The 24,214-nt window shown below is 47.5% G+C and overlaps 1 protein-coding gene across 2 annotated transcripts; it reads left to right on the forward strand.

The window, feature by feature from the left end:
- The first annotated feature begins 1,721 nt into the window (after nt 1-1,721).
- On the forward strand, nt 1,722-23,737 carry RBM5 (RNA binding motif protein 5). 2 transcript variants are annotated; one of them, XM_081160422.1, is made up of 26 exons: nt 1,722-1,846; nt 3,121-3,191; nt 4,726-4,891; nt 5,503-5,658; nt 8,936-9,005; nt 9,480-9,553; nt 11,957-12,040; nt 12,840-12,900; nt 13,345-13,410; nt 13,669-13,829; nt 14,230-14,327; nt 14,886-14,973; nt 15,153-15,230; nt 15,314-15,386; nt 16,017-16,102; nt 16,489-16,573; nt 16,779-16,870; nt 18,697-18,858; nt 19,401-19,550; nt 19,630-19,701; nt 20,316-20,495; nt 20,898-20,972; nt 22,003-22,100; nt 22,179-22,308; nt 23,154-23,260; nt 23,342-23,737. In XM_081160422.1, the coding sequence occupies exons 2-26, from the start codon at nt 3,175-3,177 to the stop codon at nt 23,487-23,489; spliced, it is 2,577 nt and encodes an 858-aa protein (XP_081016548.1). In that variant the 5' UTR covers nt 1,722-1,846; nt 3,121-3,174; the 3' UTR covers nt 23,490-23,737. The 2 variants fall into 2 exon arrangements, with proteins under 2 accessions (XP_081016548.1, XP_081016549.1); XM_081160423.1 differs by having other exon boundaries at nt 1,730-1,846; nt 23,154-23,380.
- The last annotated feature ends 477 nt before the right edge of the window (nt 23,738-24,214 follow it).

A 24,214-nucleotide genomic window follows, 5' to 3' on the forward strand; every position in this document is an offset into this window, starting at 1 on the left:
GACAGGAGAGAGGGCCTTGCTTTGGGCCCATGTAAGATGATGCTGAATGGTGAGTGCTGCACTGAGCCCTGAAGCACTGCCTGCTCTCTGTCAATCTGAGTGACTTTGAACTCTAGCCTGTGTGAGTAGACTAAATATTTTCTAATCTAATTAATGAAAATAGTATCTCATTATTGTTTCTATTTCTTCCCTAACTGCCGAGGCTGAACTATTTCCATGTATTGGTTTACTATTCTAATGACCTTTGAAAGTCCTCTTCTGACTTCCCCATTGTTGGGGGGATGGGCAGTTGTGACATCTTTATCTGAGTGTCTGCTGGGTACTCACTGCTTCATACACCACAAGTCAGCAGAGTAAGAATTACACTCCTTTCCAGCCATGCCCCACTTTTCCTTCCCTCCATGGCTAACACTCTCTAAATAGGTGTCTGCCTCCTTTCAGATCTGTCCTAAATTTCCCATCATATCACTCAGACCATTTCACAGGTACTTTTTTTTTCTCTTTTCAATTATTTGCAGTTAAAGGACTATGAATCAAAACTTTTAAAGATAATTCCTCAAGGTAACATTATAGTACTAAGAATTGTGCTTTTCAGACGCCACAGGGAAGACTTTCTTAGGAAGAGAACTGCGTGTTGAGAAGAGTATCTTGAGATGTAAGGTGGGAGTTTGTGAACTTGTCTGTAGAAAGACAGTATTTAGGCTCAGCCCTGTTGTATTAAGAAGGCAGCCATAAACACCAAAAAAAAAAAAAAAAGCAGCCATAGACAGTAATACTTAAACAAGTGATTGTGGCTGTATTCCAATAAGACTTGATTTACAAAAACAGGTTGCAAGCCAAAATTGGCCCACAGGTTGTGGTTTGCCAACCCCTGGCCTAAGGGCAGATCCAGCATAAGACAGGACCAAGAAGGGCTCCATAAAAAGGGGGTGGGGATTGGCATTTTTGAGGGGATGGGCAGTAAGGTGGAGATGTAAAGAGAGGGGCATACACCAAGGAGAAAATATTTCCAGCAACAGAAGTGATAAGTAGGAATGATAAGTGAGTTTAAATTGTTTGCATGTTGTGTCCAGATATCCATTCTCCATCTTTTTTTTTTTTTTTTCATCCTTACCCATGGGTATTTATTACATTGCTTTTCAGAAAGACTGGGAGAGAAAGAAACATCCATGTGAGAGAGACACGTTGATTGGTTGCCTCCTGCACATGCCCCCGACTGGTGCGGGATCATTCCAAGCTGGGGATCGAGCCTGCAACCAAGGTAGGTGCCCTTGGCTGTAATCGAACCGGAGATCCTCAGTCCACAGGCCGATGTTCCAACCACTAAGCCAAAACAGCTAGGGCTGCAAAATGGATTTAATCACCATTTCATAGGTTATAGAGATGAAAATAGATACTTGTAAAGTAGCCCAATAATCTTAGCCTACAATAATGCAACACAAGATGAACTAGCGTTCCTTCTCTTAAAGCCTTATTGAACGCACTTGTAACAAAGGCAAAACATTACTACGCCTAATAAAGGTAAAAGCCCTAACCCAGGTCCGCAAGAGGTTGCTTGGCAACGGCCGCGGCTTTAAAGAAAGGGAAATTACGCAGGAAATTAACACGGGGCGTAGTAACTGACAGGAGGCCCTAGCGACCACACTTCCCAGTAGCCCTCGCGCAGCCAGGCACCTTCGCGGATTGGCCGCCGCCTCGGGGGGCGTGTCGAGGGAGGGGGTGGGCGCGAGGCACTGTGGGTAGGAGACGGCGGTCGACGGAGGCGCCATTTTGTGAAGCGGCGGTACCCTGTTGGAGATTCTGGAGCACAAAACCGCTACTTCTGCAACTTCGAACCTCCCTGAAAGTAAGTGTGGCGATCGGCCGTACGACGGGCGGATCTTGCTGTGGGGCGGGCTTTGTGGAGCTTCCCTTTCAGCCGCGCTCGGGCCGCGGCCGGTCAGCTCCAGCCCAATCTCTCCGTTGGAGGCCCGCGCCCCCCTCTCGGCCGCCCGCGCTGTCAGATTTCTGAGGGCGTCCCCCCTTCCAGCCCCAGGCCCGCTTCTTAGGGGCTCTGAGGGCGGCCCTGACAGGACGCGCTTCCGAGTCCCCAGCCCAAATGAGCGTGGAGCCGCCGCTGTCCCTCAGGTACTTCTCGACAGCCCTGGCAGCCTCCAGCCACCACCGCCCCGCAGCTGCACCTAATCCGCCCTATCCGGAAGGCTGTTCCTTGTAGGCTGAGCTGCGGGCTGGGAACCTCTTGGGGGGCGGGAGGGGCGTGTGCAGGGAGTTAGGGAAGCCGGACGCCCCAGTCGGGTCGCGCGGCGCCGCCATCTCGCCCGCGACACCCCACGGAGGAGGTGGGTCTTGGGCACTGCCGGGGAGACGAGGGGCGGCTGCAGCGATTCCGCTCAGGGCCTTGTTTCCCCCGGATGATTCTCTTCCGTTTGTCGATGCCGCAGATGTTCGTTGGGCGCCTGCTGTGGGACAGTTTCCCGGCCTCCGCAGGCGGCGGGCGCGTTCCGTGCGTGGCGTTCGGGCGGCGCCGCGGGGTTGGACCCGGCCCGGGGCGAGGGGCGCTCATTGTTCCTGAGCAGTTAGGTCCTGTCGACGTTTGCTCCTGTCAGATCGAAGTAGCTTTGGATCAGCCGTAGTGTTATAAACGGAGTCGGTTTCAATCAGCTCGGCAATCTCGGCTTTTAGCAGGTTTTTCATTTTCCGTCAGAAAGTTTCGAATTTCACGTCGCTCCTCGCGTTCCCCCCGAGCAGCGGTGCCTGCGTTCTAATGGCCGTCGGCCCCGCTGGAGCGGCTTGGACGCAGAGCGCGGGGCGTTGGTTGCGGCTCTGTCCCCGCCGCCTCGCAGCCCTGAAGCGGGCGCCGGGCAGGACCCTCCCGCTCGCATCCTTTCGTGGGTCGGTTCCTGAATTTGGAGTCAGTTTTAAAGCCCGTTTCTTCTTCCTGCTTTTCCTCGGCGTTAACGGAAGGCGGCGTGACTTTCACGTTGACAGTTGGTCCCCGGCTTCCCTCCCCCCTTCTGTGGCTTGGATGAAATTCCAACTTCGGCAGCGCCCCGGCCGAGGGAATGATTGACCCGAAGCGGCCGCTCGGGTTTGCAGCAACCAGTCTCTCTTTTCTCGTAGAAAAAAGCAAAATTTGAACCTTTTGGAGCAGTGTGCTAGATCTTCAGTAAGACGATGGGGTCGGACAAACGGTAAGTTACTGCTGTACGTGCCGTTGATCTCAGCATTTTGGGGGGGGAGGGCGAACAATTTTCTTTTTTTGTTTGTTTGTTTGCCAGATTCTTGAGTGCCTGCCTGTGCCAGGCGGTGCGGGAGCACTCCCCTGATCCTTGCTCTCACAGGCCGCAGTTTAGTGAGAGAGCCGACAGTGCTGTGGGGACAGTGCTGTGAGAAAGGGAGTGGAGGGTGCCCTTAGAACACATTTCCTGTGTGTTTTTCCTGGAAATGGCCAGGAAAGCTTCCTGGAGAAAGTATTATCTAAGATGCCGCCTGAATGGTAAGGCTTAGGCAGAGGACGGCAGGGGGGATGGGTCCCTGGCGGTCCCAGTGTGGGCACAGCCCCTGCAGAAGCCTGGAGGTCACACATGGTGGCACTGTGCAGAACTGAACTGCAGAAGTAAGCGGTCAGGAGTGCCAGTTTTATTGTCCCCTACATAGCAAGATGACCCAGACGTGTAGCGCTGAAAAGTTTTGGATCATATAGAAAAACTGCTAAAGACTTAGTGGAGAATCAGGGTGAGAGCGTTTGGCTGCCTGTCATCTGTGGATCCGCCCACTCAGACCGTTTGGTCTGAACACAGCCTTATGCAGCCGCGGCCACCTCGGTATTGAGGCCAGTCCCAGTGATGGATCAGATGGGTGGCCCAGAGGGACTCAGATGTTCTTGTCACATGGTGCCATTATTTTAATTCTTTGTCAGCAGTCTGTGGTTCCAAATAACTTATTAAATTAACATTTACCTTTTTAGGGCCTCTCACCCCCCATACTTCACACACTTGATTTCTTTTTATTGAATTTGTGTACTCTAAATGAGGCCAGTACAAACCTGTCCTTTGTTTTACCCTTACACAGTAGTTTTACAAACCTGGTAAACAGTTGGTGAAAGAACTATGTGTATCTGTGGTCAAGAGGGTTTAAGCCTCTTGTTTTTAGATTTTCCAGTGCTGCCCAGTGACCAAAAATAAACTCGATGTTATAGGAAATCATGTTCTCTGGCGGTGCTGGTTATGTCTAACAAATGAACTACTTTGTTAATTGCCTGGTGGAAAAAAGATTTAACTCATCCAGGCTGCTGTGATACCTTGAGAGTGGGTGAGTCAGGATGTGCTCTCCTTTGAAACTGGGTGAAATGCTAATTTCTTCCTACCTTTGATCACTAAGATTGAAGTCAAGAATAATGGGCCAATGTGTAGACCACAGGCTTGGGAAAACACAGGATAAGTTTGAACAACCTGGCCCTGTCTCAAAAACATGAAACCCAAACATTTAATACCTGGATTTTCAGATTTAGGGTGAATTCCTAAAACTTGCGTTTGCATTTAGGGATGTGGATGTTTTCCCAGTGGTTGTCTTTGTGAACTGGAATTTAGTGATAAACTTTAAGGGATACATAAAACTATTTGTATATCTTATAAACTGAGCTGTGGAGTGTGTGTTCAACCATGTTTTCTAAAGGGACAAAATGTGATTTACTTTAGAGTAAATGCAAATTCATTTCCCTGGCAGAGTGAGTAGAACAGAGCGAAGTGGAAGGTACGGTTCCATCATAGACAGGGATGACCGTGATGAGCGTGAATCCAGAAGCAGGCGGAGGGACTCAGATTACAAAAGATCCAGTGATGATCGGAGGGGTGACAGATACGATGACTACCGAGACTATGACAGTCCAGAGGTGAGTGACCAGCAAGCTGTTTACGGAATTACCAGAATGAATTGTATGCATAAAACCTCCAGGATTCTTAAAATAAGTATATCAAGTGTGGAAATCTCTCCTCTTGAGTATTATATTCAAATGCTCTATTATTTTGAAACCCGTTGAGTTGGCTATAACCCTCAAAGACAAACTTGGCCTTATAGTAATAGAAATATTAGCCAGGGTTTACTTAGGGCTCACCACGTACCAGGTGCTCTTTTGAGCACTTTGCATACCTGGCTTTGTTTAGAAATAATCGTGCTGCCCATATAATTTTGTGCTTGCTTTTTTCTTTTTCCACTTTTTCCATGTGAATAATCTTCATATTGTAACAGGTAATTGTATCTTATTGTATGTTGGTGTTCTGTACAGTGAGTTGTTAAACCATTGTTCCTGCACTGATTGTTCACAGGGATTTTTGGTTTGGTTTGGTTTTGCTGTTTTAGAAAACACTGCCATGAACATTGTCATGGAGTTCTTATATCCTCTCTGTTGTTCCCAAAGATAAATTCCTAGGAGTTGGGGGCCTGGATCAAAGGGTATATATACCCAGTGTGATTTTAATTGCGATTTTGTTTATTGTAAATCAGAGAGAACGTGAAAGAAGGAACAGTGATCGATCCGAAGATGGCTACCACTCAGATGGTGACTATGGCGAGCATGACTATAGGCACGACATTAGTGATGAGCGGGAGAGCAAGACCATCATGCTGCGCGGCCTTCCCATTACCATCACGGAGAGCGATGTAAGGAAATAACAGTTCTAACAAGCAGTCTAGTGGGCATAGTGAACTTTGAGCTTCTACCAAGTCTTGTGTTATTGTTTTATCTCAAGCTAGTATCTCAGCTAGTGAAATATGTATCCTTAGGGCAGACTTCTCTTAGTTGGTTCGTTCATTCATATAAATTACCATTTATATTTAGGCTTCGAAACTCAGTGTAGAGTTTTCAGAAGTTCCTTAATACAGAGATCAGGTCTTGTTCCTTCAATGTCCCTTAGAAGGTAGTCAGTACACTTTTATTGAATTGGTATACGTATTTGGTGAGCAGGTATCAGTAAAAACACTGTATGATCTGGCCACCCTTTGATTTGATGAAAATTATACTGTTATCCATTTGAAACATCTGAGAAGCCTGTTAAAAAGGAAGGCCGTTCCTTGACTCCCCACTCCTCAGACCAGCCAATGGGGGCCTTGGTGTCCTGGGCACTGCCTGATCTCTCTCTTTTTTTAAAAAAATTCTTTTTTGTTTGTTTTCTTTGGGCACTGCCTGGTTGCCAGTGACATCTCTGGCCCTCACCCATTCCATCCAGGCACATCCACCATTTGCCTCCCCTGCAGGCCACTTTGGATGTGTCCACTTGCCTCTTTCTGCTCCAAGGCTACCTTACATGAAGCTTTCCTGATCTACCAGGCCAACTTTCTTCCTTGGTGTCTTCCCAAAGCTCTGTATTCGTGACATTCACAAAGCACTTACACTGTGGCTGTCACCGTGCACATCTCTTTCCCCCGTAAGATCATAGATCTCTGAAGACAGCCTTCCATGCTTGAATGCAGGAAACTGCTCGGCCAGTGTTGTTGGTGAGATGGATGTGAGATTTTGAAATGTTTTTGAAAGATGTAAATTAGCATTGTGCCCAAATCATCTTGGATTATTCAAAGTAACATTCTAACTAAAGTTAAGCAAATTTAGACAAAGCTGAAGATAAGTACTGGGTTCACACAGCTTTGGTCTTCTGAACAGTTGAGTGACAGTGAGGTGGGATGTTCGGATTAATGGTGGGTAATGGTAATTGTGATCCACTGCACACCTGGCGTGTACTCTGTGAGATGCTACAGTGATGCAGAGCCGTGGATCCTGCCTCAGAAAATGCTTGCAGATGAATAGCTCAGGTCAGTGGGTGAGGAGGGCCAAGCTGAGGAGAGGGGGGTCAGTGATGGAGGAGGTCCTGCTGAGAGAGGTCCTGCAGGTGGCTCTGAAAGCTTCTTCATGGGAGGCTATTACTAGTGGAGGGTGAGGAAGTGCTCCAGGGAGATGGTAGCTGAGCTGATTCTTGAGTGATAGAAATATTTTGGTCTGGTAGAGAATGGGGGAAAGGTGTGAGGGACTGGCTCTCCAAGCAGGGCTTCATACGATTGACCTGGGTCTAGACAAGGCCTTGCAACCAGCTTGATTCGACTGAAGTCGAAGGCTTTTGATAGGAGAGGTAGGTGACTGGGAAGGTGCCGTTGGGGCCAGGTGCTGGAGTCTGAAAGCCTAGCTTAAGTATAAAAGAAAGTTACTGAGGGCTTTGCCTGGTAGCAAGAGCTGTGCAGGTTAGAATGATGGGAGGAGAGTGCAGTGGGTAGATAGCAAAGGCAGAGCTGAGTTCAGAGTGGCAGCAATGAGCATGTGGAGTCGGGGCCAATTCAGAAAAGTTAACCTGTTCATCTGATTGTCCCCTTGAGGAGTCTGTTAGGTCTGTGGCTCTGGGAGCCCCCAGAGGAAGTGGGTAGTGTAGGGAGAGCAGTGCCCTAGCTGGCACTTTGGGGTTCTCCCTGCTGCTAATGAGACGAGATTGTAGTGCTCATGTGTCCTAGGCTTCTTTGGGGAAATAGAAGTCTCTGCCATAGAGGGCTGGTTTTCACATAGGGTTTTTGAGATTCCCAGATGTACGATAGTCTTAGAAAATGTGCTTGTTGGTATCTTTAAAACATTTTATTTTTTTTAAATATCTTTATTGATTTCAGAGAGAGGAAAGGAGAGGGGGAGAGAGAGAGAGACATTGATGATGAGTCATTGATCGGCCGCCTCCTGCATGCCCCCTGCTGGGGATCGAGCCTGCAACCCAGGCATGTGCCCTGACTGGGAATCAAGCCCCGATCACCTGGATCCTAGGTCGATGCTCAACCACTGAGCCACGCCTGGCCGGGCTCTTTAAAACATTTTAAAAGTGTAGTATTGAGTTTATCACTTTCATTTTTTGCCTCTTTCCTCTGACCTCCCACTAACATAGAGTAACCGTCTTTAGTTATTATGTTGCCATGTACATTACTGTTTTGAAAGTGACATTTTTAGTTACTGTGTTACTAACTAAGCATGAACCAGTCACTGGTTAGGTCTGGCTTAGTGTAGCGCTTCTCGTACTCTGAAAAAATAAATACAGGCGTTTTTCCTTGTTTGTGGTAGTTGCTGCTATAAAATCCCTGCAGATACTGAACCACTGCTCCCAGGGAAAACCCAGTTGGGTTCTTGTGAGCCTCTGGTCACAATTTCATTCACCGTGTTTTATGTGTAGAGTTTAGAGATGCCTTGTTTAATACACGTCATTGACTTAGTAGCATTGAACTCATGTCCAGTAGCACTGTAGGTGGTGCTGAATGAAGCTCCCCTGATGTTTATATACATTACCTGTAAGGTACGTCATGGCCTTGCTCTTCGGAGCCCTAGACAGCTCTTCCGCACTGCCCTGGGAGAGTCATTTAAACAGTGAAATCAACAAAAAGCACAAAAATGGGGACGGCTTGGCACTAAGTAGAGTGTGACAAGGGCACTTGATAGAGTGTGGAAGCTGAAACAAGGCAAAGCATCGCCTCAGCCAGGAACATGTGCATTGGCCGCTCAGTCTTTCCCTGAAAGCACTGCCAATACTGACTTAGAGATTTATAGGTATAGCGAATAGGCACATTCATGAATAGGAACCCACAGATGATGAGGACCAGCTCCATGATCCTGCAGCCTTTGCACATAAGGAGGCAGGCTTGGTGGACAGGATATTGTGAGCAAGACTGTGCCGTAACATAAATAATTGTGCCTGAGGGAAATTCCCAGGCAGTAAGTGAAGAGTGTCCTCAAAGATGCAGTAATGTGTGAATTCCTGTGAGAAGGCTTCCTTCTTTAATTCCATTTTTAGAATGATTGCATTTGGTGCTAGGGGTTCAGAACTTGGCTAGTTGAGCCGTCGATGTGGCTCCCAGTCCTTGAACTTGCTCTAGTGCAGACAACTTTGCGGCTGAAGCTTTAACTGTGTAAAACCCTGTGCAGATTCGAGAAATGATGGAGTCCTTCGAAGGCCCTCAGCCTGCGGACGTGAGGCTGATGAAAAGGAAAACAGGTGAGAGCTCGCTTAGTTCCGCTGCTCTGGTTCTCTTCCCCGTCCCCCCAGTCCCTAAAGGCCCTCCTGACACCCCCAGCCTTCAAGCACATGAATTCACAATGAAAGGTTTGCCATGGCTAAGGAATGGGACTCTTTGAAACGATGTTAGAGAGCATCTGAGGACTTTTTTAAAACTTTGTTTTTAGGGACTTTTCTTTCCTCCGGTAAGTAGCGATGTATAAACTCCTTGTTCATAGTCGGTTGCATGGTTACTTTTTAAGCGTGGAATCAAATCGAGTGGCATTTAGCTCAGGCGGCTTGGTTCCTTGCCATGGCAAAGTATCAAGAAGATCCCCAAGTCAAGTGCCATTTGTAAAGCTGCTTCCCAATTGGCTTTGTCACGCAGTGTTGAAGCAGTGGGAGAGAGATTCGCCTGTTGTAAAGGAACTGACTAACACGAGTATCCCGTCTATATCTGAATGCTGTCTCTAGGTGTAAGCCGTGGTTTCGCCTTCGTGGAGTTTTATCACTTGCAAGATGCTACCAGCTGGATGGAAGCCAATCAGGTTGCTTCACTCACCAAGCCTAGATATTCATGAAAATGGAACAAGTCTGTACAATTTTAAAAAAAGGTTGAAGGAGTGGTTTGTTCCAAAGGAGTGACTTTACAAAAAGAAAAGCTTTGTATATATTAAAATTGATGCAACTAGAATAAATGTACCCAGGACTGCAATGCAGACCTTGCTGTGCCCTTAAACGTATCCACCTGGCAAAGCTGCTAGTTACCAAAGCATCAAGATGTTCCTGTTTCCCTGCCTGGTGATGTTCCTATTCCTTATGACCATTGAGAGTAATCTTAGAGTTTCCAACTCTCGCTCTGACAGTGAAGAGAATATACTAGAAGTCGGCTGCAGGCATTTTAGAAATTATTCCTTATTTCTGCCTGGAGACCACAAGCCTCCTGGAGGTATTACTGCTCGTCTGGGTCTTCAAGGCTGTTTAAGGACCTGGTGGAATTTATGAACAATAAGTCTGATGAGATTAGCCTGGGAGCTGGTGTCCCGCTGCTGTCTAATCTGGTTAGAGTGGCATTAACATTCTAATCTCCCTGGGAACGCCTGTGAATGTTCAAAGCCAACCATGTGTAGTTCTTTGGATGGTTTTTCAACATGGCATTAACTGAAGTGTCAAGATAATGTTCAGGGCTTGGCACGGAAATAACACTTTTGCCAGAACTCCAGAGCACAGTATTGAATGCCTTAATCAGGTGCATTCTGGGAAGTTTTCCTAACTCCTGTTGCTTTTCTGCAGCATTGTAGGATTTGTCACCCATAAGTAAGAATTCCATTCTTTATTAATATACTGCCATTTATAACAAGACTCACTAATTTTGTTTGATTTGTTCAATTTTTAAGCCTTGTTTTCTTAACTCAGAGGTGACACCTGATCTTATAAAAATAGAGCTGCATTCATTTCATACCATGGACACCATCCTAGTAAATTCAGAAGGTGTGCAAGCTTCCTGTGAGTCTGTTTTCTTGACATGGCAGCATCCTTTGATGCAGCAGATGTATCTGAAGGACTTGCCTGGGAGTTTAAGACTCCTAAGAAATTAAAGCCTGTAAGACATTTAAAATCTCCACAATTTTAATGTATACAAAGCTGTGTTAATGTGTAATACTTTATTACAGTTCAAACTCACTCCAGAAATAAGAGGCCAATAGGATTAGGGACTCAGTGGTAGTTTGGAGTCTCCCCAGCACACATCCCTCCTGGTGGGATGATCTGTTGACATCTCTCCCAGCTTCTTTTATTTTTGCTTCTGTACAACACAAGGAGCGGATGGCCCTTCAGCTCTTTTCCTCTTGGCCAGACATGCGGTCTTGCCTTTAGGTATTGCAGAGACAACATTCACAGCATGTCTTAACTCTTCCAGGATTTCCAAGAACCAAATTGCTCAACAGTATGTATGTTTAGAGGGTTAGAGTCCTTTTAAAAATCTGGATATCTAACCTCCTACTTAAACCTGTTCTGATAGTGTCAGAACACCCCACTCCCTCCCCCTCCTCTCCCCCAAAAAAAGATAAAGAGAAGGTGCCACCATTAAATGAAGACTCTTTGGGGGCAGGTGCCAGGCATACTCTTGGCTAGACTGATTCAGCTCAGAGTTTTGAACTTCTACAGTTCAGTCCCTCTGAGTCACGTGGCTGACTTGAAGGGTGAGGTGGTGTGCGAGCATTTACGAGTCTTTTCCTCCCCCCTGAAGAAACTTCATTGGCCTCCTGGTCACTCATCTTGAAGAGAGTACCACCTATTTCAGTGAAAAACACACCGGTCACCTAGGACATTACATGGCTGCGGTTGGCAGAGAGAAACCTCATTAGAATCGATGGCATTCAGAATAGTCCCTCCTGAGAAAGGGTTGTAACCAGATTCCCTTTAAAAATGAATTTCCCTCCCCTTGTCTCCCAGAGGGACACATCCTGAAGCAGGAATTTGGGGGAAGGGGAAGTGCGGAGGCTCTCACTTTGTATAAGAATGGGGGACTGGGAGACAATCGAAGCGAAGCCCAAGGACATCATGCTAAGGGCTCAAGTAGGAGACAACCTCAGAATTGGGAGAGTTGTGTTTTCTGCTTTTTGAAATAGACTGTCACTCTCAGGCAGCCTGTCACTGCTGAATGTTAGGACTTCTGTCTCTGCTGGAGACACGGCCTGGTGCATGTCAGCGTTTAGTGTTTGGCAGCTTTCTCAGCACTCCCTGACTCCGTTTACCTTTACTCCGCATCCCATTCTCTTACTGCCTATCTGAAGGATTGGATGGGCAGAGTATAGGTGGCGGTGGTTGGTCCTCCCCGTATGTTGTCCATTTAATTCCAGAGCACTGATTTTTCCGAAGTGTGCTCTGCCCTGGGAAAATGGACACACGTTTCCCACAATGGGAATAACTAATTACTTCTTTTTTTACAGAAAAAGTTGGTGATTCAAGGAAAGCACATTGCAATGCACTATAGCAACCCCAGACCCAAGTTTGAGGATTGGCTTTGTAACAAGGTAAGGCTGTTCTTCCCACGTGACAGGATTCCTGGGGATTTTGTTGTTTTCGTGCACACACGCATGCGTCCAGACAAGGAAATGAAGGTGCACCGTCATGATTCTCTACCGTAGGGTGATTTGTGTCTTTGTGACTTTGTTTGGGTCCTGCTGTGTACAGATTAGAGGACAGAGTCCTTAGAGCACTGGAGATGTTACTTATTGAGATCCAGGTTCTAAGCCCAGTGTATTAATTAAGATTTGAGGTTTGTTTCACTTGACAGTTTCTTAAAATCCAGAGCTCTCAACTTTGGGCAGTCTCTTCATTATATTAACAAAAATCCTTGTGACCCTGTTCAAGTTATGTAAGTTCTGTTGTTCAATGCACCATTTTGAACTTGAGTGTTGCCCTTGATATTTTGAGAGCACTCAGACTCTGTTCTGCCTGTGTCCCATGTCCAGTGTTCTATTTGTATTGTTTGTGTACATGGAGTGGTCTGTAGCATGCCTTTCCGATATAAGGAAGAACCTTGCCAGTGACTTACTATAGGTTTTTGAGTGAACTGAAACTTCCCCCAACTTGATAAAAATGGGATTCTATGCAAAATATGCCAAGATTTGCTTTTCTTGAGAGAATTCACATAGCAAAGCATTCTAAATTTGTAGGTTAATGACCCTTGTCTTAGCTACATGCTATTACTTTTGCTATTTATATTGCTGACTGGGACTTGCCCATGGCCCTGTTGCTACCCCACACTGTTCTAACCCACACTGTTCCTAGTAAGCCTGGCAATTACAGGTGAAACTTTTTTTTTTCCAGTGCTGCCTTAACAATTTCAGGAAAAGACTAAAATGCTTCCGATGTGGAGCGGACAAGTTTGGTAAGCCCGGATTCAGCTGTTGGGAATACGCATTAAAACCTGACTCTTGGGTTGTCGGTGAGCTTCAGGGAACGTATAGATTGTAGGATGTTTAAACAAGTAACTTGGATATTTTCGTTAAACCTTCTTACCATAGGTTCGGTAGATGCTGCTGCTGATTACGAGTGCAGAGGGGTCTTTTATTTTCCAAAACCAAGTCTGCTTGCCTGGTTTGCATTCTGCACCTGTTTTTCTTTAAAACAATCCTCCATTTGCCCCATTTTTGCATTTCACATTTATCGTGTCAGAATTCATGAGGTTTTATTATAGCCACAGTGGTTAAAAAAATGACTCCATTTACATAAAATTAAGGGTTTGGGTTTTTGATATATTTCTTTACTAAAAATACATTGGTTTATTGTTTGTCTTCAGTTGCTGATTCTCCCCCTCTCCTTCCCTCTGTAGACTCTGAACAGGAAGTGCCCTCTGGAACCACAGAATCGGTGCAGTCTGTGGATTACTACTGTGATAGTAAGTTCAAGTATAACCTTTTGACCTTTATGTTAGAAGTTGAATTTTCTGTTCTCTTATCCTTTTTTAATGAGCAGCAGCTGCAGGTCCAGGTTGTCATATGAAAGATTGGTTTTTAGAATCTTCTCCATGTCAAAATGAAAGGTATACTAGGAACCTCCCCAGATGGAATCGTTTGTTCGTTTGTACTTGAACCTGCCTTGAAAAGCACTGGTGGTGGGAATGCATACATACATCATTTGTCTCATCCACCCTCAGCAATCATACTTCGAAACATCGCTCCGCACACTGTGGTGGACTCCATCATGACTGCGCTGTCACCCTATGCGTCCTTAGCTGTCAATAACATCCGCCTCATAAAAGACAGACAGACCCAGCAGAACAGAGGCTTCGCCTTTGTACAGCTGTCTTCTGCGATGGTGAGGGGCAAATGTGGTTCATTTGATTGTGATACTAAATTGTAAGCCCAAAGTTCAAGACTACACAGTGACAGTTGTCACAGTGCTAAATCACAGGGACATCACTTTGATGAGTGGTAAAAATAGTGCGGGTACCTGTAGACACTGGGCGGAACTGGAGCCAGTTTAGTCCTGGCTTTGTTGTAGATTGACTTAGCATCTCCTCCTCTAATAGAATAGACTGGGTACCTCCATGTCCTGGTGGGAAGGGACTTAGGTTTTTTCTCAAGGTTTTATACCTGCAAACAAGAATGGATCGCTGTTCTTTTTTAAAAGAAAGCTCTATTTTTTTAATGGGGTGGGTGGTAGGGTGAGATTTTGAATAACACTTCAGAATTGTTTTCTTTACGCTCTCCTTCAGGATGCTTCTCAGCTGCTTCAGATACTACAGAGTCTCCATCCGCCTTTGAAAATCGATGGCAAAACTATTGGGGTTGACTTTGCAAAAAGTGCCAGAAAGTGAGTGGCTTCATCATTTTTGTTTCATTTGTCCAGGGATCCTGAGCTTGTGTTCATACTGAGACACTCTCCCCCTGGTTGCCAAGGCCAGGAGGGAGACAGTCGTCTCATCTCAGAGATTAGTCTTTCCTGTCCTCAATCACCAGTTGCCAGAAAGCTCCAGAGCAGGGCAGAGGCAGATCTGGCAGCTGGATTGAGAGTATATGCCATGCAGGCTGCTTTGGAATCTTGCAAACCCATCCGGAGAGAATCCTCTCCTTCCGGAACAGTGTGCTGATGGCCTCGTGTGCTAGGGCTTCATCTGGCAGTGTAGGTTTCCCGTTTCCAGTGTCATTGCTTATCCAGCAGACACATTATTTGATGACAGGATAAAAAGTAGAACAGTGACACAACAGGGACACTTGCCCACTGAGGACTTTGCCCACGGAGACCCCTCCCCACTCTGAAAGGTGGCCTCCCGACAAAGACTGAAGTGAATCACTGTGTCTTTAACCATGGGGGTGACTGGCTGGGAGCATCCTGAGGTGGAGTCACATGATGGGGTCTTTGTGGTTTCAGAGACCTGGTCCTCCCTGATGGTAACCGGGTCAGCGCCTTTTCTGTGGCCAGCACAGCCATTGCTGCCGCTCAGTGGTCATCCACCCAGGTAAGATGCGGGATCATTTGCTCAGAGTAGTGTGGGGGTGTTACCTACATCACAGCGTGCCTTCTCCCATGGTGCTTGCCTTGGAAGCTCTCCAGGACTTTTTTGGGGAACCCTTCCTAGTTTCTTTTCTGGTGTCCACTAAGTTTGTCTGTGTTTCGTCTTCTTTTGACATTTTGTAGTCTCAAAGTGGCGAAGGAGGCAGTGTTGACTACAGTTACCTGCAGCCAGGCCAAGATGGCTATGCTCAGTATGCTCAGGTAGGTGGATCTGACGAGCACCCGCCTTCTGGTCTCCAGAGTATGTGTGAGAACAGCAGCCTTAACAGTGGACTTTTCTTCAGTACTCACAGGACTACCAACAGTTTTATCAGCAACAAGCTGGAGGGTTGGAATCTGATGCGCCATCTGCATCAGGTAGAAACTTCGGCTCCCTTTTCTCTTTTGTTTGAAGAGATGCACCTAGATGTTCTAGTGAGACCCAGTGCTACGAACCCATTTCCCTACAGGATGGGGGCACATTCAGGGTTGTCACCATGTGCCCGAGGGGGCTGGGGGAGATTAGAAGTGCTCAAGTTCACCAAAAGCTGATTACAGCCTCTTAGAGACCATCTCATAAGAAGTGTTCATTCCTGGAATTCAACTCTGTTGCCCCCTCTGTGTTCTTGGGAATGATGAGTGCCCATGCAGGGTAAGGTGACACAGAGAGTGTCCCTAGTCTGGTGCCCAGATATCAGTCAGAAGGGTCACTATTAGAAGTCTTTGCTTAGTTTTTGTTCCAGAATTCCAAAAGCCTAAGAGTTGAGTCTTCTTTCAACCCCAGAGTAGACATGGATTCTCTCCTCCTTTTTCTTTCACCATCATACAGAGTGTTCACTGTATGTCTCATTCTCGTAGGTTATAAAAATGGGAAGGCCATGGGTCCAGGGTATTTATGGGAGTTAGCTTATTAAGAACTGACACATACAAAGACAGAAGGCTAGCCTGGGCGTTACAGATGCAGATGCTTGGCTCTTCCTAACCCCTGTGTTTTTCTCATGTCATCAGGCACAGCGGTGACCACCACCTCATCGGCTGTAGTGTCCCAGAGCCCCCAGCTGTATAATCAAACCACCAATCCGCCCAGCTCTCCGGTAATCCTGTTGTCCTAAATACAGACCTGGTGACTGGTGGGGAGACTTTGTTTTGCTGGCCAAGTATTATCCTTTCCTGCTCTGTGAGCCAGGGTTAACTAATACACACACTCCCACCTTACTTCTCTCTGGCTGATAGTATCAGATAAGAAAATAAGTTTGTATGTATATTTTAAATGTAGGATTCCAAACAGTGTATTTATGCTTTTGGCCTGCTTCGACTTGCCAGCCGTCAGGGAGAAAGTTGGAGCATGTGTCTGGAAGGGTTGCCTTAGATTGTGGCTGCAGTGTGTGTGTCAGGGGAGCCACCCTGGGTGATTGCAGTGCTTGGGTTCTCCGGAGAGGCCATACAGTTGAAATTATATTGAAGCTGCTGTTCTTTCCAGACTGAGGAAGCACAGCCTAGCACTAGCACAAGTACCCAGGCCCCTGCCGCTTCCCCCACTGGTGTAGTTCCTGGTACCAAATATGGTAAGCCAAACCTCGTGGGGCTCTTGACAGTGGAAGGTCCTAATTGTTGCCTTTGTTTAATGAGTTCCTCTCCCTTCGTGGGTGTCAGAGGGACACTGGGGATGCGAGAGAAGAAGACCATTAAGGGCCTCTGCAGCTCAGCGGCCTGGAATTTGAATGCAGTTGTTTCTTACCTGCTGGCTGACTGCTGGGTTCTGCTTTACAGCGGTGCCAGACACGTCCACCTACCAGTACGATGAGTCTTCGGGATATTACTATGATCCAACCACAGGGCTATACTATGACCCCAACTCCCAGGTAACTGTACCGTTTTCCTCGATTCCAGTAGAAATATCTTAGTTTCACTTGGTCCATTGATGAAGCGTGAGATGAAGGTAGCCCCTGCAAAGGAGCAAGTGACCCAGATTAGTTTTAACTTCTTCAAACAGTTGGTTAGAGTATCAAAGGGTGGCAGGTTCGATTCCCGGTTGGGGTGTGTGTAGGAGGCAGCTGATCAATGTGAGAGAGAAACATCAACTGGGGGTTGAACCTGCAACGTTGGTATATCAGAGCAGCCCTCTAACCAACTGAGCTACCTGGCCGGGGCTCAAGGATTTTAAGTTTTTAATTTATGGATTAGAAAAAATGTTTTGAGGTATAATGTACATACAGAAAAATGCACAAAATTTAAGTGTGCAGTTCTTTGAATGTTTTCATTCATATACTTCATACATCTACCAGTATTGAGGTGAGAAAACATTCCTAGCACATTCCAGGATCCCTCTTGCCCCCTGCCGGTCAGTGCCCTCCCCCTTTAGTAACCCCTGTTCTGCCTCCTGTTAACAGATTTACAGGGGGTTCTTAACTTTCTGCAAGGACCTAGATAGAAGTCGTCAATTGTGTTTTTTCTTCATATATTCTTTTTTTTTTTTAATTGAGATAAGATTCACCATTTAGTGTGTACAATTCAGTGGTTGCTACTGTACTCGTCTAATTCCAGGACATTTTCATCGCCCCCAAAGAAGCCCTGTGCCCATTAGCAGTTATGCCCTGGTCCCTTTCCCCAGTAAATGCTGGTTGCTGCTGTCTCTGGGTCAGCCTGTTCTTGACATTTAAGATGAGTGGAGTCAGATGTGACCTTTTGTGTCCAGATTCTTTACTTAACACCTCTGTGTATTCTTGAGGGTAGAAATGAGCAGTTTTGTGGAGTGGTGTTCTATTTTGGGGGGTGTGTGTGTATTTTTAAAGAGGAAAGGTAACTTTAACACTCCATAAATAAACAGCTGTTATGGTCAGGAGCTGTATATATAGAATATAAAAGAAGTGCTTTTAATTGGAACTTGGCATTGAGAGCTGTGGTTTTTGAGAGCAGGTGTGAAGCTGTGGGCCCTGCCTGGCCCGAGCAAGCTGGCCTCTGCAGGCTTTTCCACTTCTCTTTGCGAAGTCTAACCCTTCCCCAGGCAGTTGCTTTGCTGGACACAGAAGTTATGACCCCTGTGTCTGACCCACCCTACCTTCCGTGGAAGAGACATAACAACCCTCTCTCCTGGGTCCCTGTTGAGCAGGTAGAGTGACAGACTGGGAACAAAGGGGAGAGAGATAGGTGCTACCTCTGCTGGGGCAACGCTTCCCAAGGACTTCAGATCCAGTTCCTCACCTGTCACCCCCTTCCAGGGCACCCTAGCTAGTGTTTTACAACCCTGTGCTTGGTGGCCTCGGTGTCCAAAGTGGTGTGTGTGGTTGACCCTGATGATAGCTATTAGCTGGTTGTCGTTGGGGGAGGGGGTCTGGCCACATGGTTTGTATCAATGGTTTATCTATGGAAAGGAGTCAGACACATTGCCCTGGGTACCCCCAAAGCCCAGTTGTAAATTAATGGGAACTAGACTCTTGAGAAGAAACCATATTCCACTTTTGCCCAAGAAGTTTCTCACCTTCACTGGCTCGTTCACCATCCTCACCCACGCACAGGTGTGAAGCTCCTCTGCAGGCAGGAAGTGTTACCCGTCCGCAACATGTTTTACGTCTGTATGTTTAGGGTTTTTTGACAAAACAACTTTGATATGCCATTTTGACAGAGTATTCCTTTAAGTTAGTGGTCTGACATAGCAGAAAGTCTACATTAATTGTATTTTTTTTTCTAGTACTACTACAATTCCTTAACTCAGCAGTACCTGTACTGGGATGGAGAGAAGGAGACCTACGTGCCGGCTGCAGAGTCCAACTCCCACCAGCAGGCGGGCCTCCCTCCTGCAAAAGAGGGGAAGGAAAAGAAGGAGAAGCCCAAGAGCAAAACAGCGCAGCAGGTGAGGACGTGACTCAGCCAGGGGACCCCCAGCCCGCTCTGCGGTACTCGGCTTAATTTTTTGTTTTGTTTTTTGGTTGTGGCATTTATGTCAGCTTTATTTGGATTCTTTTTTCTTTTTAACCTGTTGATTTTTAGAGAAGGAGAGAGAGAGAAACATGGATTTGTTGTTCCACTTATTTATGCATCATTGGTTGACTCCTGTATGTGCCCTGACTGGGAATTGGACCCGCAACCTTGGCGATCGGAACAGCACTCTAACCAACTGAGCTACCCAGCCAGGGCAAGAATTGTGCAATTGATTAGTGTTCCCATACATTGCCTGTAGGTTTGCCTATGTACCTGGGGGAAAGACCTGGAAGACTCACAGACTGTGGAGCAGTATTCATTTAGTGACTCCAGAGGCATTTGTAGTTAGGAGTAAGGGCAAAAGGGGTTCATTACAGAGACTCTTAGTGGCTTGTCCTGGCACAGGAGGCGAAATAAGTTTATTCTAAGTGTCTCTGCCTAAATGTGTTTTCATGGTGGTGTTTTTGACATTAGATCGCCAAAGACATGGAACGCTGGGCTAAGAGTTTAAATAAGCAGAAAGAAAATTTTAAGAACAGCTTTCAGCCTGTCAACTCCTTGAGAGAAGAAGAAAGGAGGGAGTCTGCGGCAGCTGATGCTGGCTTCGCTCTCTTCGAGAAGAAGGTAAGTGTGGCAGGAATGTCCTGGGTGGTGGTGGGAGCTCCTGTCATACATGAGGCTCACGACTCATTCTGTTCCCCAGGGAGCCTTAGCGGAACGGCAGCAGCTCCTCCCTGAACTGGTGCGAAACGGAGAGGAGGAGAATCCCCTCAAAGTAAGGGGGTGCCACGATGTCTTAAAGACCATGTCTGTCGTGTCTCACTCAGTCTCAGGTGTCTCTTGGATGTTGTGATTTCTGCTTAAAATGGGCTGTGGCCACTGTTTGTGGGTCTGTGGAGCAGCCTCTGCACATAGACTCTACTCTCAGGGCTTTGTGTTCCCTGTGGGAGCAGGTGAGACGGAGCAGGAGTGAGGCTTGGATTCCCAAGCCTAGCTCATTGAGTTTTATTGCATTTGTAAATAGTTTTAACATTGTGGAGAGAGAAAATTGCAACAAGAAGAAGCGGATTTTACTTGGTAGATACTGGTCTGTGTGTGCTGTTTCTCAGATCTGTTGTATTTGGGGTTTTCTTGTACTGTCGGTGGTTTGAAAACAGCCATCCTGGAACTTCTTGGGCCCCAAGTGGGTCGGTACCAGGGAGGCTGTCGGGCCCAACACTCGGGGACTTGGCTGTTCCGTGCAGTTGGGTGGAGTGTGATTGACTAAAGGTGGCACAGAGCAATGGGTGTCTCTCCCGTCTTGGATTATGCTTTCCTTTCTCCAGATACGTAGCTATAGCTATCTTCCTATTGTACATTTCCATTGACCCACCCTCCTCTTGTCCCCAGAGGGGTCTGGTTGCTGCTTACAGCGGTGACAGTGACAATGAAGAGGAGCTGGTGGAGAGACTGGAGAGTGAGGAAGAGAAACTGGCTGACTGGAAGAAGATGGCCTGCCTGCTGTGCCGGCGCCAGTTCCCGAACAAAGACGCGTTGGTCCGGCACCAGCAGCTCTCGGACCTACACAAGGTAGCCCCGCTTCTCTGCACTGCTCCACAGCGGGGAGGGGAGGGAGCCAGATGGCATTTTGCCCAACAGTGCAAGCTCAGTGGATGCCTACATGGAACGGTTGCCTGTAGAAGCTGTTTCTGATTTCACAGGCGTACCTCAGATTTTGCGGGTGGGGGGGGGGTTCTTGCTTTCCATTTGTGAAAAATGACACCTGAAACACAGTAAAGCGAAGTCCGCCTGTAGTCTATGAGTCTGAGTGGACAGGAGCATGGCAGCTCCGTACACTCTGGGCTCTGTTTTCATGCTGTGGGTTATTGAACTGGGCTTTGACTCTTAGCGTACAGTATATATTGGTGATGTTATGATGTTTCAAATTAGGATGGTCTGAGTTCTTACTGTGTTGTCAAATCTCTTCTATAGCAAAACATGGACATCTACCGGCGATCCAGGCTGAGCGAGCAGGAACTGGAAGCCTTGGAGCTGAGGGAGCGAGAGGTGAATGGGGGCCATGTGCCACTAGAAAGAAGATATTGGGGTCTCTGCCTTTCACTTTTGTTGGTAGCACTTAGTTTCAGGTCCCAGGGGTAAGGTAGGATATGTCACACACTTAACTCCCGGCCGCTCATGTAGACTGGACCCAGGCCATATTTGCTTTGTGAGCCCCGCACTATCCCTTCATGAGGGTGCAGACAGAAGACCCCTGAAGACTGCTCTCAAGTTCTGAATGCCAAGTACTTAACTGGTCAAAGACCCGATTTGAGGAAGGAAACGGGGGGGGGGGGGGGGGGGGGGGTTGGCCTGGCCGGGGAAGCTTTTGTGGGCGATGAGGGAGGCTCCAGATTAGGCCCTGGGGAATAGCAGGGCCCAAGATGATGATAGGTGATGCGGAAGGAAGCAGTGGGCAGGGCAGGGCTTGGGATGTAGGCAGGAGAATGCCTGTGAGGCCAGTAATGGGCAGGGAGTCGGTGTTAATGAGGCCAGTTGAGGGCCAGCTGGGTAGGGTTTTCAATATGCATAGAAGCCTAGGGGTTAGATATGAGCCAGTGGGCAAGTCACTTGAAATTCGCTCCCCAAGTGATGCCGAGGCATCTGAGGTTGGGGGGCGGGAGAGGGTGTTTTTGTGGATTTTTTTTTTTGCTTTCCTGTTTGTTTCCGCTATTTATGGTGCCAGCTGAACAGGTCTCTGTCCGTGGAGGCGGGCCTGTCCAAGTGCTAAGGGGAAGTGACAGCTCGGCCCTCCTCTTCCTCTTGGACCTGGGCAGGCTATTCGAAGAGCGGGAGGAGTGGTGGATAATTAATAAAATTGCTTGTTGGAGACATAGTTCTGCCACAGATTCTGCACACAGTTTATCTCTGCCCACCTGCTATTCAGACAGCTGAGTGCAGGAGGGAGCCAGGGCGCTTCTCAGGTCACTGGTGCAAGGTCAGCTCCAGGTTAAGAGAACACTTGAGGTTCTGGGGTGTCGCTGCATTAGGCGGTGCAAAGAAGCTGAGTGTCTCTAGCTGTGTGTGTTCTCCCGCACAGATGAAGTACCGAGACCGAGCCGCCGAGAGACGGGAAAAGTATGGCATCCCTGAGCCTCCAGAGCCCAAGCGCAAGAAGCAGCTGGATGCCGGCACTGTGTATGTGTTGTGAGCACTTTCCACCTGCTTGGCTGGGGCTCGAGCTGTTTTAAGTAACTCTGTGTTTGCCGCTGGCAGGAATTACGAGCAGCCCACCAAAGATGGCATCGACCACAGTAACATTGGCAACAAGATGCTGCAGGCCATGGGCTGGCGGGAAGGCTCGGGTTTGGGAAGAAAGTGTCAGGGCATCACAGCCCCCATTGAGGTGAGCCTGGGCATTTGGCTTTGGAGGGCCTGGGACCCAGGGGCTGCTTCCCTGTCCTAGGTCGCGTCATCACCACCACCGAGCGGGATTCTGTTCCCTGAGCCCCTCCCTGACCTCACCCTCTTCTAAGATGTCAGTTGAGTGGAATGGGTACAGCACCCTGTTAGAGTTTTTTGGGTTTTTGGTATCATAGTGTAAAACCTGCTTTCTCCTAAGGACTGTATGTTTCTATGTCCTTTGTCATAAACAAATCCTTAAACACCAACTTAGACCCATGTAGCCTCCATTGGGTTTTTAAAGATTCGTGCTTTAATTTCTAAGTGATTTTTGTTACGTATGAAGGAAGTTATAATTTAGTAGGATTTTTATCCATGATGAGAAATCCTTTAGTGGGTCAGAGGTCAGATTGAGGTACAGTCCCAGGATCAGAGGCTACCACCCACTGGCCTAGACAAGAACCCCACCAGCCCCTGCTCCCTCCGACCTGCACTACCGCTTAGGTCAGATTCTTCCTGACCGCGTTTGCAGGGAGTTCCGCTGACGCCAGGCTGTCCTGCTGCGCTCTGTGCCCATAATTACTGTGCCTTCCCCAGCTTCAGGCGTGCTCGGGCCCTAGTTTCTGGGCATGGATGCTTGCTCAGCAGCCACTGGGGGGGCTCTGCCTGTCTTCCTTGGCCCGTTATCCTTCAGCTCTTAGACCTGCTCCAGGTCTCCATTGCGGAAATCTTGTCTTCAGATAAGACTCCTCTCCCTGGCCCCTAGTGGGTGGTCCTGCTCGGTGGGGAGGGCGTGGGAGCAGTCCAGAGCCTGCCTGCCTGCTGCTGACAGCAGTTTTTTGCCCCCAGGCTCAAGTCCGGCTAAAAGGAGCTGGCCTAGGGGCCAAGGGCAGCGCATATGGACTGTCGGGTGCAGATTCCTACAAAGATGCTGTCCGGAAGGCCATGTTTGCCCGGTTCACAGAGATGGAGTGAGACTCAGGAAGGAGCAAGATCGAGGAGCTCCCAAGGGCGCAAGGAGTGGTCCATCGCCTGAGTTCACTCTGGCCACCTGCCTCTAGGGCATGCCTTGTGCTGTTCCCCACATACAGGAGTTCCCTCCTCCAGTTGTCGGGTGAATGGCCTTCCCGCCGGAGGGTCGAGCGGGCTGCGGGGACTGGGTCTTTTATACTTGTGTGTACATAATGTACTGTACTGTGTTTTACATGTGTAGCCTATGTGTGGTCCATCAGCCCCAAGTTCTTAGGGGGCGTGGAGATGCCCTAGGTGGTGTGTGACATCAAAGCCACCTCTGTCATTTGTTGTCGTGCTGTCTTTTCTTGGCAAAAGCCTTGTGTATATTTGTATATTAAACATTTGTACAGAATTTTGGAAGATTTTCAGTCTAGTTGCCAAATCTGGCTTCTTTACAAAAGAAATACCTTGAAAAATGAGTGCCTGTGTCTCTTTATTTTTGGGCCATGGGATGGGTAAAGCTTGTCTGAGCCAGTCAAGCCTGGTGATTAAGTTGCTTATACTTTATGCTATTTTCCATGCCCTAATCACGTTCTGATTTTTTTTCAATTATACAGTTTACATTGATTTTAGAGAGAAGGGAGAGAGAAAGAGAAACATTGATGAGAGAGAGAAACATCGATCAGCTGCCTCCTGTATGCACCCTCACCAGAGATTGAACCTGCAGCCTGGGCATGTGTCCTAACCAGGAATCAAACCCAAAATCTTAGTTTCAGGTGTACTGCATAGTGGTTAGACAATCACATATTTTACAAAATGTTCTCGTGTTCAAATTTTTAAGTTCAAGAGTTAACGTTTTAAAACTGCAGTTATGGAAATGCAGTCATACTCGAGTAAGCTTTAATACATCCAGCCCCTAAAGGCCAGAGAGTGTGAGCACCCGTGCTGCTCCAGGT

The sequence above is a fragment of the Miniopterus schreibersii genome, assembly GCF_964146895.1.
Source record: "Miniopterus schreibersii genome assembly, chromosome: 15".
Taxonomy (NCBI): Eukaryota; Metazoa; Chordata; class Mammalia; order Chiroptera; family Miniopteridae; genus Miniopterus; species Miniopterus schreibersii.